The 17,620-nt window shown below is 35.8% G+C and overlaps 3 protein-coding genes across 3 annotated transcripts; 2 read left to right on the top strand and 1 right to left on the bottom strand.

The window, feature by feature from the left end:
- Window positions 1–267: 267 nt before the first annotated feature.
- On the bottom strand, window positions 268–5,012 carry LOC128198273 (cuticle protein 7-like). Its single transcript, XM_052882641.1, has 4 exons — window positions 5,001–5,012; window positions 4,419–4,568; window positions 659–825; window positions 268–368 (listed from the first exon to the last, which is right to left on the bottom strand). The coding sequence occupies exons 1-4, from the start codon at window positions 5,010–5,012 to the stop codon at window positions 311–313; spliced, it is 387 nt and encodes a 128-aa protein (XP_052738601.1). The 3' UTR covers window positions 268–310.
- A 1,245-nt stretch (window positions 5,013–6,257) lies between these two features.
- LOC112058189 (cuticle protein 7-like) lies at window positions 6,258–8,471 on the top strand. The gene is made up of 4 exons (XM_024098900.2): window positions 6,258–6,385; window positions 6,715–6,882; window positions 7,473–7,639; window positions 8,324–8,471. The coding sequence occupies exons 1-4, from the start codon at window positions 6,374–6,376 to the stop codon at window positions 8,385–8,387; spliced, it is 411 nt and encodes a 136-aa protein (XP_023954668.2). The 5' UTR covers window positions 6,258–6,373; the 3' UTR covers window positions 8,388–8,471.
- A 298-nt stretch (window positions 8,472–8,769) lies between these two features.
- Window positions 8,770–15,715, top strand: LOC128198272 (histidine-rich glycoprotein-like). The gene is made up of 8 exons (XM_052882640.1): window positions 8,770–9,263; window positions 9,746–9,892; window positions 10,210–10,376; window positions 10,868–10,919; window positions 13,977–14,027; window positions 14,302–14,448; window positions 14,864–15,030; window positions 15,655–15,715. The coding sequence occupies exons 1-8, from the start codon at window positions 9,252–9,254 to the stop codon at window positions 15,713–15,715; spliced, it is 804 nt and encodes a 267-aa protein (XP_052738600.1). The 5' UTR covers window positions 8,770–9,251.
- Window positions 15,716–17,620: the final 1,905 nt, after the last annotated feature.

Genomic DNA, 17,620 nt, shown 5'->3' with positions numbered 1-17,620 from the left:
TACATACCTACATGAGATTTTTCTCAATTCTCTAGGTGTGGGAATCTGGCAATGCGGATTGGGCCAGCGTGGTGGGCCTGATCCCTCTCATTCTGAGAGGAGACTCGTGCTCATCAGTGAGCCGAATATGGGTTGCCAATGATGAGTATAAAATTTATCTCCATAAAATGTTAATGTTTAGTGGACACTCTGATATTCTCACTTCAACGGGATGTAATTTATTATTTGATAAAAAAAAGACAAGATATTAATTTTAACAATTTTATTGATTCAACAGCATCTAGATATAATTATTATTAAAGTTAATACATCAATAATGTTTCTTTGGAATAATATGATGAGTTGCGTATTTTACGTCAGCATGAAATCTGAAAAAGAAAGAGAATTTTAAAATGCAGTAATTGGAAAAAAATAACAGTGTAAATAACACAAAATATGATCCACATCCAATGCTTTATACCTAGAGCTTTATAAATTTATAAAAGCTAAAAGTTTCTCAGCACTTGCTTCTATTGTAATTATGGTAGACAACGTCAGCTTACATTAGACTATGATGACCTTGGGAGAAAACCTTATGGCAACCTTCCGCCAAGACCCTTCAAAGGTTTAAGGGCCTTCAAGTTTAATAATAATGAATTGAATGATTCCACGTTCTTACCCAGTATGATGGTCTCCATGGTAGTGAACGGATCTTTCGGAGCCGTCGGGCTGGTGCAGCGAGTAGTAGCCCTTCACTACGTCGCCGTCTCGTGACTCGTGCTGAGACTTCATGTCGCCCGTGTGGTGGTCCTCTACTTTGTAGTCGAATGTGTAGTGAGGGTGCGTCTAGAATAATCGTTATTAAATATTAATTTACCAAATTGTCCACGTCATGGTGAAAACAAGAATACACTTTATAGCATACCACACACGGCGTGGTGGGTTATATAGTAATAGCTCCATATACCAATTTTTATAAGGGGAGCGGGCTGGTGCTGCCATGGGCCGTTAAATAGGCTGTTGATTAAAATTTTGATGAAACACAAATATGAATAACGTTAAACTATCAGTTCTGGTCATTTTCATTAACATTTGATAGTGGTTATTAACGAGTTGAATATTATCACTATTATCATTTAGTGGTGGGCAGCGCCGGACCGAGGTAAATTTTAGAATGGAGCGAGATCCAATTATGGCGCCTTTCCTGTTTGCTCCTAACATTATATACTAGGGACGTTTGAAAAGTTCGTAGTCTAATTTATATCGGAATGTCATACATTTTTAACCGACTTCAAAAAAAGGAGGAGGTTTCTCAATTCGACCGTTCGATTTCGATTCGATTCAAGCCGTTTAAATCATAAAGATTTTAACTGGATTTTCAGATACTTCTTTCAGATACGGCTTTAATTAACACAGCACTAACTTGGTACCGCCTTCAAACTGATCAGAAGGTAGCACATACGATGTTATGTTTCGCTTTTAATTTAATGGAAACTTTTTTATGATTTTAAGGTCGGTTGTTCTTTTTTATTATTTTTTTTTCAATTACCCTCATGTTAAAGCTACATTATTCAATGTATAGCTATATTAATAGAATAAAATTGTATGCATTCATTTGCATTCGTTACGCGCGCGATCCCATCAAACATTAAATCAAATTTTTTAACATGAAAAAAAATCGAGTATCTTAATCTTAATAATAAACTTAATCACCGCAATGAAGAACTTGAAGAAGAAAGGTTTAGCAAAAAAAAAACATTTATGAAGTCATGTTAAAAACTGAAGGTGAATTAGGGCCTTCGTATATATCGTGAACTTTATTCGGCCTTTGGCCGGTGTAGAATAAAGTTCGCGCGTTTTTTGCGCTTGGGTAAAATGCCCAGCTATAGCCACAGTCGAAAGCCCTATTACAAACCCCTGGCCGAAGCCAGTGCACAATAAAGTTCGCGGCCGAAGGCCGCGCATTTTTTCGCTTGGGTAAAATGCCCAGCCATAGTCACAGACAGAAGCCCTATTACAAACCCCCGGCCGAAGGTCGGGGTGGAATAAAGTTCACGGCCGAAGGCCGCGCGTTTTTGCGCTTGGGTAAAATGCCCAGCCATAGCCACAGTCGAAAGCCCTATTACAAGCCCCCGGCCGAAGGCCGGTCCGATCTTAATGAAACAAAGCCTATATGTTGCCCTGGACTATGCTTAATCTATTGGTGAAAACCGCATCAAAATCCGTTCAGTAGAACCAGAGAATAGCGCGAACATACAGACAGAAGGACAGACAGACAGACAAGAAAATTTAAAAAAATGTTTTCGTATTCAATTGCTCATTTCTAATTGCCCTAACTTGATTTTAGTTAAATTTGGGAAAAGTACAGACACTCGATTTCTACTCTTTTATTATAGTAATAGATAGATAGATAGATAGATAGATTGACTTTTAGGAAGATAGCTGACACTATTGGCATCTCAACAGCAATTGGCAAACATCACATAATCGCCTTGGCTTCTTTGAGTTGAACAAATACTCGATCGACTGACGAATTTTCGCAACTGCTTGGAGTTGTTTGAGGCAGATATTTTTTTGTATATTTTGTGACCATGGTTAAAACCTGAGTATATTACTTTACTCCAGAAACAAAAGTACAGTCTAAATAGTGGACACGACCAAGATCCAATGTTCCAAAAAGGCAGAAGCGGTTTTGCGTGTTGGAAAAGTAATGGCCTTAGTTTTTTGAGATTCGCGGGATACTAAAAAAAGGCGTAAATATAAACTCTGATTAATAGTGAAATCTGCTGCGATGTTTCAGAGGACAAATTAAAGAAAAATAGCCATGGTCATTGAGAAGAAAAGTTTTGTTTCATCAGGATAATTTGCGAGTTTCTGCTATGCTTTTAACAAACGTGTGAAACGTTTGTTAAAAGCATAGCAGAAATTCATCAGTATAATTCAGAATTCTTACCTTACCACCATATTCATATGATCTAGTCTCGTCTCCATCAGACTTTTATCTATTTCCGTAGCTAGAAAAAGCATTCATCGAGTTCAAAATTTTTATGAAAGTAGTCTATGCATTTTCTACGAGTTTAAAGAAAAAGAAATAGCTGGTATAGAAAAGTTTCCAGACCAACAAAATAAGTGTATTGAGCTCTAAATAAAGTTGAAAAATAAATTAACTAAAAAATTATAGCTTTGTAGTTTCCTGGTTTACTTAGGCTACGAACTTATGGAACGCGAAGATTTTGACCATACTCAGACCAATTGAAAATCAGGCACAATAACGTCTCTCGATCACGTAGTGCCCGGGTGCAATCATCACCCTAGCGCCCCCTAGTACCTATAGAACCCGCGCGGCAAGTGGCGCTTGGGCGCCCCTAAGATCGCGGCACCCGGGTGTAACGCACCCCATGCACTACAGGTAAAGACTCTAGCTCACGTAGCGCCCGGGTGCAATCATCACCGTAGCGCCCCCTAGTACCTATAGAACCCGCGCGGCAAATGGCGCTTGGGCGCCCCTGAGATCGCGACATCCGGGTGTAACGCACCCCCTGCACTATAGGTAAAGACTCTCTAGCTCACGTAGCGCCCGGGTGCAATCATCACCCTAGCGCCCTCTATTACCTGTATATACCCGGGTTAAAATCAACGCACTCCCTGCACCATAGGTAAAGAAAGACGCCTCTATTAGAAGTAAATTCGCGCACGTCGCGTTCATCTCTTCGCTTTAAATATAGACGATCGAAAAGAAATTTATTTCTTTTCGATCTTGTGTTTACCATTTCGGCGCCCCCTAGGATTTGGCGCCTGGAGCGACCGCTCCGTTCGCCGTATGGACGGTCCGGCCCTGGTGGTGGGTATGTGCTCCAAAAAAAATATATTATTACCATAAGTCCTCCCCATTGGAGTAGCGCGGTTGGTCTAATAAGTCTTTGTCTTTTAGGAGAGAGTCCTGCTGGTCTATTCACTAAATTTGGCCAATTAGCCACCTAATATAATTTGCATAAAATCAATAACAACTGCATTTTTGAAAATCACGATGGCAAACACACTGGTTAGTGATTTGTGAAAAAAAAGTAATAGTGAATACGGAATAACGTGACTTACTCGTAAGAATTAGTTACAATAGCTAGTTGGTAAAATTCTTGTTTTTGTTTAAAAAAAAAGAATATTTTTTTAAATATGATCAACAATCCCGTTCCCCTCCAACTAGTCGGCAAAGACTGTATTAAGAGTGGGTACGACACTAGATGATCGAGGCGGTGATCGAACCACCACACGTCGGTGGTGAGTCCGACTGCTCTAACCGTTGAGCTATTGAGGCTTTAGAAACTAAGTGTTAAGTTACTCAAAGTTAGTGAATATACCACCTGGCCTTCGGTAGGCTATAACTGAATTTTGTAAGGTTTTTTTTTTAATTACTGTTGATGAAAATGTATATTAAAGCTTACATGATAATCAACGTGGTGACCGTGTCCATGGACAATTTCCGGGTGACCGTCGTGTTTGGAGATGTGATTGGAGGAGAATGCTGATCCATGGCCGTGCTCATACCCGAATTGTGCCACTACGGCGGTGATGAAAGTGGCAAAATATAGGACCTGTGGGTAAAAGTTATTATAGTTAATTTTCAGCAAATCACTGACTGGTGCTCATATACCTACGCATTAAGCTCGAGTTCAAGCAGCTAAATGTGACCTTCCAATGTGGATAATTGCGTAACTTGATCGAATCCGTTTGGCAGATTCATTTGATGAAATATAGTTATGTTAAATAAATGTCAAACTCCTAGGAAAACTGTCAATTTGACAATTATAATGGAATGAATTTGCTGTCAAGAACAAGTTACGCAATTACCGTCCTGATTTCTGCCCCCGATAATTTAAACACCTTCAAGGGAATCAAACAATTCCTAGTATAAACTTTAGTTTACACTTTTTTATATTAGATACTAATTGTATTATAAATTAAAAAGGGACTTTACAATCGAAAATTATTTCACTAAGTAAAAATTTCATTTTTATTAATACTACCTTTGAGTACATCTTGTTAAGAGTTGAATATGAGTGATTGTTTCCAAAACAATTTAGAAACTGATATTTGTTGATAAAACTCACAGTTTTTATATGGAAATCAATGATTGATATCATACGAATTTCACTGCAAATTGGTTTGAAACTACGCAATACGCAATATTTTTGAACACTCAACTAACAATCTAACCAAGGTCGATATGTCTATTGTTCATTTTAACTTTATTTTATTAATTATATTATAGGTTTAGTGTGATAACTAACAGAAAACGGAAAAATAAGAAGACACCAAATGTTTCGTAATTAGTTTAACCACTTTTATAAAGCAGATTATCACTTGCCGAGTATCTCTTAATAGAACCTAAGACAAATATGATGTAATGATATCACACTATCACGCTAATATTAGAAAGGCATATGTGTGTATGTGTGTTTGTTCCTCCCTTGCGGTGCCGCTTCCGATATGGCTTAAATTTGGAATGGAACTAGGATATTACTTTGGATTAACATATAGACCATCTTGGAAAACCCCCATGTTTCTCGCGAGATTTATGAAATGAAATGAATTTAAATGAAATGAAATGAACATTATTTGCCATAATACACCTAAATATACAAGATGGTCATACAAATATAAAGTCATAGTGTATTGCCATATAAATGGCGCGCAAATTTTACAATATATATAATTGTTTGAGTATATATTACTTACCCACAATCATACAATTGTTTTAATTTCGAAATACAATTTAAATTTGAAATAAACATAAAATTATACATGTCAAAACGAAAGTTAGTCTACGTCAGAGTACATAAAACATGATAAATAATAATTAAAAAAAAAAATAGAATAATTATAGATTAAATGAAAGTCAAGCATTACTCGTAATATTAGAATGTCAGACAATTATTATAATTTAGTAGCAAGAAATTCATGTACTGAATAAAATGTTTTACTACACAGCCAGCGAAAGAATAATTGAATTATGATGAAAAATAGAGCTCCCCTAGTGAATCATAAAAGTGTAGCCTTATGGGTATTTCGCCAGATACTGCAAAATAGGTATTCAATACGGTTTGTGGCAAAAGAAATATGCAAGAAGATGATGTCCCTATGATATGTGCACTCTATAACAATTTACAATACTGTTAGTACTAATAAAACAATTATAAAATGCAACTAGTTTGTTACGACCTCATTTTTGTTAAATTTTGATCTCGATTATCGGTTTAATAACCTGTTGTTTTAATCTGTTGCGATATCCTTTCAAATTATGCATACATGTGGTATAAAAGTTTGAAAAATAATTAAGTTATTATCAGTTACAAATTAAAAGTCAAAGTGTAAACAGTTCGTACTAATTAATTTAATCATGTACTTCAAGGTGTGTAAACAAAAAGTTAAATAGATATAAATATTATTGTTATGTTTAATTTGAAGCCTAGTAGCTCTGCGGTAATGAGACCGAATTCATCACTGAGAGGTCGTGGTTCGATCCCCACCCGCTGTTCTATTGTCGTACCAATTCCTAACACAGTATATTCTAACAATTTGGAGGGGAACAGAAATAAAAATGAAAAATAAAAAAACCGGATGTGCTCCCTCTAATCGTCCGTTTGTTTCGCCCGATCACATTTTTCTTTCAAAGTCAAGCTTGCGTAAAGGAGTATTGCTTCAAAAATTGTTATGTATAAACTTTGTAATGATTGTCAGGTCCTCACTATCGCGGCTTTCATCGCCGTTACATCCGCACAACTAAACGGCTACGGTGGTCATGGTCATAGTCACGCGGTCTCATCGCAGAGCATCGTGCAACATCAGAGCCATGCTCCCGCGTACTACGCGCCCGCACACAACGCCCATGCCGCACAAGACTACTACGTAAGTTATATAATCTTAAACCTCTTTAATCCGGCCCTGTCATAAAACCCGTTCTTAGCGGAGATTTAATAATTATAAACTACCGCCCTGCCGAATTTCATCTTTCTACGTCAAGTGGTTTCCGAGATATCGGAGATGATGAGTGACTTTTTGCTTATACTCTTACATACATAAGTAGATAAACTGCGATACTTCATTTCTTCTACGTCTTTTAGTGCCTTAGGTCAGTTTCGTATAGATTTATTTATCTTTCGGTAGAAGAAATAATTGTACGGCAGTTGCGTTACCGGTCCACTCTCGTGTATATTCCAAAGCCAAGACTTTTCGTAGCGAGCAACGCTTTTTTACCAGCAACTGATGAGTTGTAGGAGCTCATATCGTAAACGATTTTTCCCATTTTGTCGGTTTGCAAATGTTTAGGTACGTTTCCGGTGTACGCATCGCAGAAATTCTACTTTGGTGACTTTATGAGTCCATCTAATGGCTCACCTCTCGAACGCTTTTGATGTCATCTTTTAGTTTCCAGTTCACATCCATATAGAACACCACTATAAGAATAACACTCGATAAAATTAATTTGTAACTTTAAGGCCCCCGCACACTACGCGTTCGACTACCAAGTGCAAGACTCGCACACCGGCGACATCAAGTCCCAGCACGAAGCTCGTGAGGGAGACCACGTGACCGGCTTCTACAGTCTGCACGAGCCCGACGGCACCGTGCGTCGTGTGGAGTACACCGCTGATGCGCATAACGGGTGAGATATCATTTAAATTTGTATTAAATAACTAGTAGACGCCGCACGAATTTACCCGCGTGTTTCATGTTCCTGCAGGAATAAGGGGATAAATTATAGCCTATAGCCTGCCTCGATAAATGGGCTATCTAACACTGAAGGAATTTTTCTAATCGGACCTGAGATTAGCGCGTTCAAACAAACAAATTCTTCAGCTTTATAGTATTAGTATAGATATTAAACAGTATGTTCCTCCATTTGCGGTCAGGGCTGCCAAGTGAGGTACCTCCTCAATACGCAACAAAAGAAAGAAAGAAAACGTTTAATAATATTATAGTGTCTGATGCCTCAACCATACTGTCACGTTTGTGAACAACCTTGAAAAAGGTACTAGCTCAGCATTGTGTTGCATGAACCAAGCAAATGTTGGAGCATACCTACAGATCTCTTTTCTGTAGTTTTCATACATTTTATATGGACTTTCCGCACACGGCCGGTGACGCTAGTGGCTGGCAGACGCCACAAATCACCGGTTCTAGCATTAATATGTTCTAGCATAGCTCCAGTGTGCGGTGACACTTAAGCTTAATGTACCAGTCAAACGTAGGCTTTGTGAGGTTTTTAATACGAGCATGTGGCAGTGTCTTTTGGAAATTATCTAAGTAATAGAATGTTAAATTGATTTAAGGTTTTGTTTTTTTCTAGATTTAACGCTGTCGTACATCGCGAAGGTCATGCCCGCCACGAAGCTCCCGCCTATCATCATTAAGCCTACCTACTTTAATGTATCATGAATCGAATGTATATTTTGTTGAGTGTTTGTTGTAATAAATAATAATATAAGAAAATATAATTTTTGTTTTCACTACCCATAAAATATGTACATTGTATAACAATGAACGATAGTAATTAAAAAATGATAATGATTTTAAATGATAAAAAATGTCTGACAAGAATTTAAACTTACACCGATTGATAAATTTTAGTATTGATTTACTCTCGGACTTAAAAATATACCTAATATATGGAAAGCAAGAATAATAATTTGTATAAAAAATGTTTTTTAATTTAATTAATTTGTAACTCTAATAGCATTAACTAACTATTCTTTTTCAAAATTCCACCTTATAAAAAAAATACTATAAGATTTTTTTAAGAATACGAAAAATGAATTAAGATATTTAAAATCAAGTGGTAACTTTGTCGAACAATTTTCAGACGGCGAATTATTAATTGTTATCGGACTCATCGAAGTCTCGAAGATTGCTTGGAAGGAAAACACCCTACCACATTCATAATTGTGCCCGACTCGTCATGTATATTACATACTCAAAGTTTTAGTGGTATGGTCATGAATAAATATTTTATCCTGGGACCAAGGACCAAGTTCATTGTATACACTAGCCATATGTCGCTGTATACACTATAGCCAATAAAAGTTAGACGCGGTTAAAGTACAAACAATGATTGTGCAAACTTTATTATTTATAACGGTTTCCAATTATTTCATGTGCAATCGACATTAAGACAATTACTATTCTCGATATAAAACTCGCGAAAAATGCCAAATATATATCAGTTCAGTTACAACTAGAAACAATTTAACTTGTTTTCAAGTATCTAAACCAAAATTATGATTTCTAAGGTAATACTTATGAAGTTTCTTAACTTAATCGTAGTTGTTTTTGAATGCGTTCAAAGTTCAAGATTGTTTTTGATTTTAGAAGAGGACAAGACTTGGCTCACGTAATCATTACTTTCCCTTTGAGCGAAATAATTAGTCATAGCCTGGGCAAATAATATAAAAAATATAATAAATCACAGTTGTACTTTTGTTAATGTTGTGTTAATTGTTAAATTTATTTAGTTTACTTTTAAATTATTTTTTGTTACATGAAGAGGAAATTTTCTTGGGTTGTGTTTCTTATGACTATAATCTACTTTTTAGCTTTGAATTAATTGTAAAGAACTATTTTCTGATCTGATAAAATGAAAAATACAATAAAATTAAAAATACATAAGCGAGTGATGGGCAGTAATGACTACTCGTAGTGATTCTGCCACCAGTTTCGGAAAACCGGTTTGGAATCTGCTTGAAAGAAACTCTACTTATTTTTTGATTCGCAGATTCTAGCCGTCGCAGTCATTGTCGCTTTTGTAGCGCAATTTGACATCGCAAACGGCTATGGCGTTGCCTTCTCTTCCAGTCATTTCTCGAAGCACGATGGTCATCCAGAAGTCGTTCATGGTCACGGCCACCATGCTAACTACCACGTGAGTATAACCTATAAAAAATCAAAATTATATGATGGTAATTGGAGAAAAAAAAATAAAAAAGCCATGGCCCATGACCGAACGGCAATCAATACTTCGCTGAAGCATGACCTACCAGTGAAGTTATAGGCAAGTTAGGTTCTCTACTTCACGTTAACGGACTTAGTTAATTGTCTAGGTCATTGTTAACGTGCCCTGTGAGATGGCCCTCTTAAAGACATAGTTTTCTAGTGAACAACAAAAGCGGTTGTTATTTAACATAAAATAAAATGATCACTATGCTATAGATAGTTGTGATTATTGATTATGTTTTTCAGACGCGCCCTCACTACACATTCGACTACAAAGTAGAGGACCACCACACGGGCGACATGAAGTCTCAGCACGAGTCACGAGACGGCGACGTAGTGAAGGGCTACTACTCGCTGCACCAGCCCGACGGCTCCGAGAGATCCGTTCACTACCACGGAGACCATCATACTGGGTAATCTTATTAAAGCTAGTAGTAACTCTATTTATCGCCGATAGCTTTCTTGTAGTTGCGTAATTGTCAAAACGAAGCTTGACTGGGTCTAGTTGTTAATAACCCATCCATCCAATGTAACTCCTTTGTAAACATCTTTTGCAGCAGACTAAATTAATGCTTAATTTAGTCTGCTATATAATCTTTGCAATGGCTAGTTACTACCCTATCGGTAAAGGTATCGCCAAGTATTTTTAACAGTTAATCTGATCCGTTATAATATACTAGCTGACACCGCGCGTATTCACCCGCGTGGTTCTCGTTGCCGTAGGAATATGGGGATAATAAAGTCTAGTCTATAGCCTTCTTCGATAAATGGGCTATTAAAAAATCGGACTAGTAGTTCCTGAGATTAGCGCGTTTAACCAAACAAACTCTTGAGCTTTGTAATATTAGTATAGATAATTATTTACCATATTACTTTATTAACATTATTTTTATATAACTTCCAGATTCCACGCGGATGTGAAGTATGCCACTCACCATATTGTTCCTCATCATCATCATTACTAAAGACGAGAGAACTGATAATTACATCTGTCTGTTGAGAAGTACCTAAATTTTTATTTTTTGAAATAGTTACTGAAATAAAAACAATTTTATAAAACTTCGTTTTCTTTTAAAACCATTAAACATTTGTAATGTTCTCTGAACACGACTCATATATCTCCTTATTATTTATTTCCAACTGTGACGAATATTGCGATTTCACCGCGAGCTTGCCAACCGATCGTGTGATGGAAAGAAAATCTTCGAGCAGAAATCGGGACTTACGACACGGGTGTATGATTATGGAGTTCCTTTAGGATATGACAAACCTTACCTTCTCTTCTCTTGTCGATCTCCCTGCTTAAGTAAATTTCCTCAAGGCAAGACGTCATATGCAGGGAGGTAAATAGCTCGAAAAGCTACAGGATTATAGCTGACATCAAGTCCTACTTAATATAATGACGTTCAACTGCGAAACCTCATACGTACTTGGCCAATGTTTTTTATTTATGATTTTAACAAATGCTCTAATTTTTTTCTTTAGGCACATAAACAAGCCCCACGCCGCTTAAAAAAAAAAAAATATTCAATGTTCTTATTAAATTTAAATTTCAAATTTCACTGTTGTGTTTACCCTCGTCCCCGAGTAACAAATATTGTTTTTGTATTTTTAATACACTTTTCATGTAAGTTTTGTCATTTCAGCTACTTATCTTGCAATACTATGTTAATTCTTTTGTTATTCAAGTGATAGGAAGAAAGTTTAATAAATATCGATTTTTACATAATCAACCCTTTTCAACTATTTTAGGCGCTCTTTTACATGCAGACAATTTTAATGTGTATTCTGACTTTTATTTAGGTCTATGTTATTTCAAAAATCATACAAAAAATTAGGACTCAAAGCTTATGAGGAATATAGTCATCTACGCTAACCAGCGTGAATTTAGAACAAAAAAGCTTTCATTTAAATTCAAGCAAACTTTTATTACAAAACATATCAAAACACAAAATTTATTTCTCATGGGAAATCTGAAAACTGGTCTCTAATCGAAATAGTGCGAACTTCATTGTTACTTGTGCACAATTACACAACTGATAGTGATGAGTTCCTTAATAATACAGATGCTTGAAGGCCGTTGGATCAGCTTCTACCTTTTTTACAGAATATGTTGACGATTGTAAATTATTATAATACTAGCTAACGCCGCGCGGTTTTACCCGCGTGGTTCTCGTTTCCGTAAGAATACGGGAATAATATATCCTTTCCTGAGATTAGTGCGTTCAATCAAACAAACAAACGAACTCTTCAGCTTTATATATTAGTATAGAAGTATAGATTGTAGGATTTTTTCAAAAGAGAAACTGTTGAGTTTCTTGACGGCTCTTCACAGCAGCACTTGCCTTCCGAACCGGTGGTAGAGTCTTTACAAACTTGAAATAAGTGAAATTTTTTAAATATTTATTTAAACATAGTGTTTCTTCTTGACTTGGATTGGTCTGGGTGGCGATGGCTATTTTCTAGACGGATCTATTCTGGGTATGTATCCTTGTGTCTGTTTGGGAAAGATGCTGCAGAATAACGCGGGCTGTATAATTATAGATAAAATAATATATACACTTTTAATTGTTAACCTTCTCGCCGCTCTTCATCGGTTGAAAAATCTGTTGACATAACGGTGCATATGGCCTGATACTCGTAGAATCGAATTCCAAGAAAGAAAATAACTATAATGTCGAATCGGAACCAAATGTAGAAACTACGAATATATTTATGCCGCCATTATAGTATATCAAATTTGATCTAATGAATAAATTTGCGAAAGCTTTAAATCCAGACCATGAAGTTTTTATATATTTACACGGTCTCTTTTTCTAAATTATATGAAGCTGAAGTAAGAGCTAGTATTTTCATCGGACCATAAATGCGAATTAAATATACAGGTGAGCAGTGGTGATTCCATAGAATTCCTCAATGATATTTTATGATGGGACAGTTTAAAACGGAAAGTTTTTAGAAAGTATGATAATATTGAAGAATTGTTTTAAACTGTGCTAAAAAGTTGACTAAACTTAATCAATTTAATGACACGTGGGCTTACTCATTGAGACAGGGGCAACGTTTTCAGCAAAATTTGATTGACTTTGAACGGTGTTATCAGGGGAAATACAGCGAGAATATGATGATGAGAATATGATGAGAAGAGTTACATTTGGAGTTTTATTAGAGAAAACCCATCTATACTAATATTACAAAGTTGTAAAGTTTGTAAGGAGGTAATCTCTAAAAACACTGAACCGATTTTGAAAATACTTTTACCATTAAAAAGCCACGTAATTTGTGTGTGTTATTAGGCTTTATGTTATTCCCGTATTTCCTCGTGAACGGGAACTATGCAGTTGGAACCGCGGGGCATCTGCTAGTACAAATAGAATGTAAAAACATTATTTTTTAACTTGAATTTTCGTATTTTTATATCTCTGCTAATGTTTGTTATAATTAGCATGTTAAGTATAATTCAATGTACAGTAAAAACTAAGGTAATTGTATCGACAAAATTCAAAAATATATGTGTAAAAATCAGTAATTTTTTTTGAAAATTCGAAAAATAGCTTTAGTTTCTACAAACGCAAACTTCACAAGAACATTGAAATATATAAAAGTTTTACTGTAACTAAGTTTCAAATGATTTTACATACCTGCTGATGTTACTCGATGTTAACTGACGTTACCCAATGTAACCCGATGTTACCCGATGCTACCTAATGTTACCCATTATTAACCAATTTTACCTGTTGAAATCGTGTGGTTATAATAAGTATTAAATAAATTAGACATATATATTTGGACAATATATTCAATAGGATCAATAATAATTATACGTTGGCTTTACACGTCACAGTCACTAAACGTTAGACGCGGTTAAAGTACTTAACAACGATTGGGCAAACTGTATTAAAATTTATAACAGTGTCCAATTATTTCATGTGAAATCAACATTAAAACAATTACTATTCTCGATATAAAACTGGCGAAAAATATCAAATAAATATCAGTTCATTAACAACTAGAAACAGTTGAACTTGTCACATCACAATATCTCCAACAATATGTATTCTAAGGTAGTAATTGCAATTTTTGTTCTTATATTTGTTTTTTTTTTTATTTACAAGTTAATTTGTGAATATTTTTTAAAGGAACCCTCAAAGCACTGAGAAGTGCTAAAGGGGCCGGACTCATCACCGAAAGTTGTAGTTCGATCCTCGTCCGTTAGACTAATGTCGTACCTACTCCTAACACAGTCTTTTCCGACTAAATAGAGGGGAAGATATGGCAAGAATTCTTTAAAAAAAAATAAAAAAGATTTCCTATAATGTTAATTTTTATAATCCGCAGGTTCTATGCATTGCAGTCATTGTAGCTTTTGCAGCGCAATTTGACAATGCGAACGGCTATGGCGTAGCTTTCTCTTCCAGTCATTTCTCCAAGCATGATGGCCATCCGGAAGTCGTTCACGGTCACGGTCACCATGCTGACTACCATGTAAGTTATATTTACGTATTAGTTTTTGTGGTTAATGAACGTAAATCAGAAAATTGTAGTATTGCTAGCGTGTATTGCTAGAGATACTGGACAATACAATACACAATTTAGTGTAGTCATTATTTTCTACTCAATAACATATGGACCTGGTGACCTAAAAAGAGAATCAAAAGTAATTTCTTTTTAGGCTCTATTGTCTTTGTTGCGTTCTTTACAATTACTTTCCTTAGAGTCCGGTCATCTGCCTTAGCGACCGGCCGTGCACTGAACAGCCTTTTTTTTCTTCGACTATTATTTAAATTAAGGGGAAAGCGGTGGGGGTGGAGAAGTCTTATAAACAATTTCTTTAAAATAAAATAATACTTTACTGGTTGTTATTAGGGCACAAGACTACTAGTATTGTTATGTTTTTCAGACGCACCCTCACTACACATTCGACTACAAAGTAGAGGACCACCACACGGGCGACATGAAGTCTCAGCACGAGTCACGAGACGGCGACGTAGTGAAGGGCTACTACTCGCTGCACCAGCCCGACGGCTCCGAAAGATCCGTTCACTACCACGGAGACCATCATACTGGGTAAAAGATTCATTCATTCATACAAAGCTTAGAACCACTACACTCCAATGCGGATTGGCGGTCGTAAATCGTAGGATGTTAATGTGATAATCTTGAACTCTTTTACTATAACTACCAGATGTTAATGTTAATAAAGCCTCAATTATAGCTCAACGGTAAGAGCGGTTGGACTCATCATCAAGAGGTGGTGGTTCGAGCCCCGCCCCGTAGGTCTATTGTCGTACCCACTCCTAGCACAGTATTTCACGACTAGTTAGAGGGAATGTGAATATTGGTCATATAATAAAAGATATGACAAATATTCTTTAAAAAAAGAAATTGATTGGGACCGACAGCTTAATATGCTCTCGGGTGTCTACAGTTCTCCACTATGACTTATGAACATTTTTAGAAGAAAAAAGAAAGCTGAATATTTTACAGCTTGACCCAAGACAGAAACCCATATAGGCAATATATCTTACATTTATCCGTCCCTAGGACCACAGTTGTCATATTGACTTAGTATGATATATGTATATATATGATTTACCTTTATTTATTATTTACCTTTACCTTTATTTATTATTTACCTTTACCTTTATATATTACTATGTGTGATACGAATTATTTTATTAAAATTTCCAGATTCCACGCGGATGTGAAATACGCCACGCATCACATTGTTCCTCATCATCACCATTATTAGAGACGACAAATTGGAATTCAAATTACCAATATTATACATTCATGAATTTATATTAGACAATAAATGATATAAAATAAATGATTGTTGTTTTATTGATTAAATAAACATATAAGTAAATTAAATATACAAAACTAAGACTTTAAAATATCCTCGTTATGGTAGGGTGCCCAACTGCCAGAATTTCCACGCTGAATTGCTATTGATGAAAATCGTTGCGCGAGAATGCTGCTTGTCCGAAGATCAAATGAATAACTAAAACTTTTACCTTTATAAATTACTAAAAAATACTTGTTCTCAAATCACATTATTTATATTTAATTTTTTTTAAACCATAGTTTTTCTACGGGGATCTATTTTAGCCTTTTAAAATATTTATGAAAGAAAAGGAACAAATTTATTATTTAACAATTAATTAATTTTAACATCATTATCAAGATCAACAATTTTCCAATATCGCACATGGCATAATTTACTGATTAATTAATTTTATTAGCATTATTAACTGAAAATTTGCGATATTTTATTGCCGGTCAATTATTGTTCGTCTATACAGCAACTTTTTATTTTTTGAGTTATGAGTTGAGAATTACTTTAAATTAATAAAGAATTCGAAGTGGGATGTCGTCTGCAAGATTGTTTATTACCCTTTTAAGAATTTCAATCTATGTTTTCATCGTTCTAACTAGACGAAAAGTGTTGTGGTTCACGAGATACCTGCCCCCCTAGCCAAGTGGCACGCCGTTTCTCTTTCTACGATCGCTAACTGTCCATAGCAAATGTCATTCCCATACATTTTTCTAGTTTTCGAAGCGTTAGCGATCGTAGAAAGAGAAACGGCTTCGTCTTTACGCGGATGATAGCAAAATAAATAAATGATTATCTTATCAAATCAATTGACCTACTGTGTGATATCCACCAGCAACCATCGGATGACATTTTTGCCCAAAATCTCAATTTTGTATAATTATGTCAACTAGATCGTGAATAAGTGCAGATCGATTTTATACGACATTATTAGAATGAGAGCCTGCGATAGCCAGACCAAACTTCATAAAGGCTGAAAGTTAGTCAGCTCATGTTCTTACCTTACCTCTTAAGGTGAACACGGTAGCCTGTAATGGAGTTTGGACCGTGGTTAAACTTAAGAAGGTAGCAGGTATCAAAGGCCCAAGTTTTAAAGTTATGTTTTACAACTTTTTGATATTTTCTACAGTATATCACGAGGAATCATCTATTCTCTAGGAAAGACTTGCCACAAAGCTATGTGGCACATTTACAAGACGGAGGTTCTGGATTCGATCCCCGGCTGGGCTGATTGAGGTTTTCTTAATTAGTCTTTCATCTGTCCAATGAAATGGGAGGTGGCTGGTGGGAGACTTCAGCCGTGGCTAGTTACCACCCTACCATTAAGCGATTTAGCGTTATGCAACGATGTCGTGTAGAAACTTAAAGAGGTGTGGATTTTCTTCCTCCTCGTAACAGGTTAAACTGCATCATTATATATCAGGTGAGACTGTAAACAATGGCTAACTTGTAAAGAATAAAAAAAAAGAAGATTAATAAGAAGACTCGCCTGCACATCTATACATTCTTTATTGTGCATACCCTTTTGTATTTATGCGAGTATACAAACATGTCAATCGTTAGAACACTGCAATACTCGTAATACTAGTAAATCATTCACTCGTAATCATTTCACTTTAACATCATATCACTTTAACTCAGTTTTATGCAACACCGCTTCCTCCATGTAGTAAAACGACCGTTACGTGATATCAACTAACTTTATTGTCTTCATTTGTTCGCATACCCACGTTAAGTGAATCAAATGTAACTTATTAAAAACTAGCGGACGCCCGCGACTTCGTCCGTGTAGAATTCAGTTTTTTACAAATCTCGCGGGAA

The sequence above is a fragment of the Bicyclus anynana genome, chromosome 7 (assembly GCF_947172395.1).
Source record: "Bicyclus anynana chromosome 7, ilBicAnyn1.1, whole genome shotgun sequence".
NCBI classification, from domain to species: Eukaryota; Metazoa; Arthropoda; class Insecta; order Lepidoptera; family Nymphalidae; genus Bicyclus; species Bicyclus anynana.
The sequence above is the reverse complement of the archived record's forward strand: the minus strand, read 5'-3'. Positions and strand labels throughout refer to the sequence as shown.

Coding starts and splice junctions, on each gene's coding strand:
- LOC128198273 (XM_052882641.1), bottom strand. Junction 826..4,418: donor GTCACCACGTTGATTATCAT/GTAAGCTTTAAT, acceptor CGATTATTCTAG/ACGCACCCTCACTACACATT. Junction 369..658: donor CATGGAGACCATCATACTGG/GTAAGAACGTGG, acceptor TTTCTTTTTCAG/ATTTCATGCTGACGTAAAAT.
- LOC112058189 (XM_024098900.2), top strand. Junction 6,883..7,472: donor ATGCCGCACAAGACTACTAC/GTAAGTTATATA, acceptor TGTAACTTTAAG/GCCCCCGCACACTACGCGTT. Junction 7,640..8,323: donor ACCGCTGATGCGCATAACGG/GTGAGATATCAT, acceptor GTTTTTTTCTAG/ATTTAACGCTGTCGTACATC.
- LOC128198272 (XM_052882640.1), top strand. Junction 9,893..10,209: donor GCCACCATGCTAACTACCAC/GTGAGTATAACC, acceptor TATGTTTTTCAG/ACGCGCCCTCACTACACATT. Junction 10,377..10,867: donor CACGGAGACCATCATACTGG/GTAATCTTATTA, acceptor TATAACTTCCAG/ATTCCACGCGGATGTGAAGT.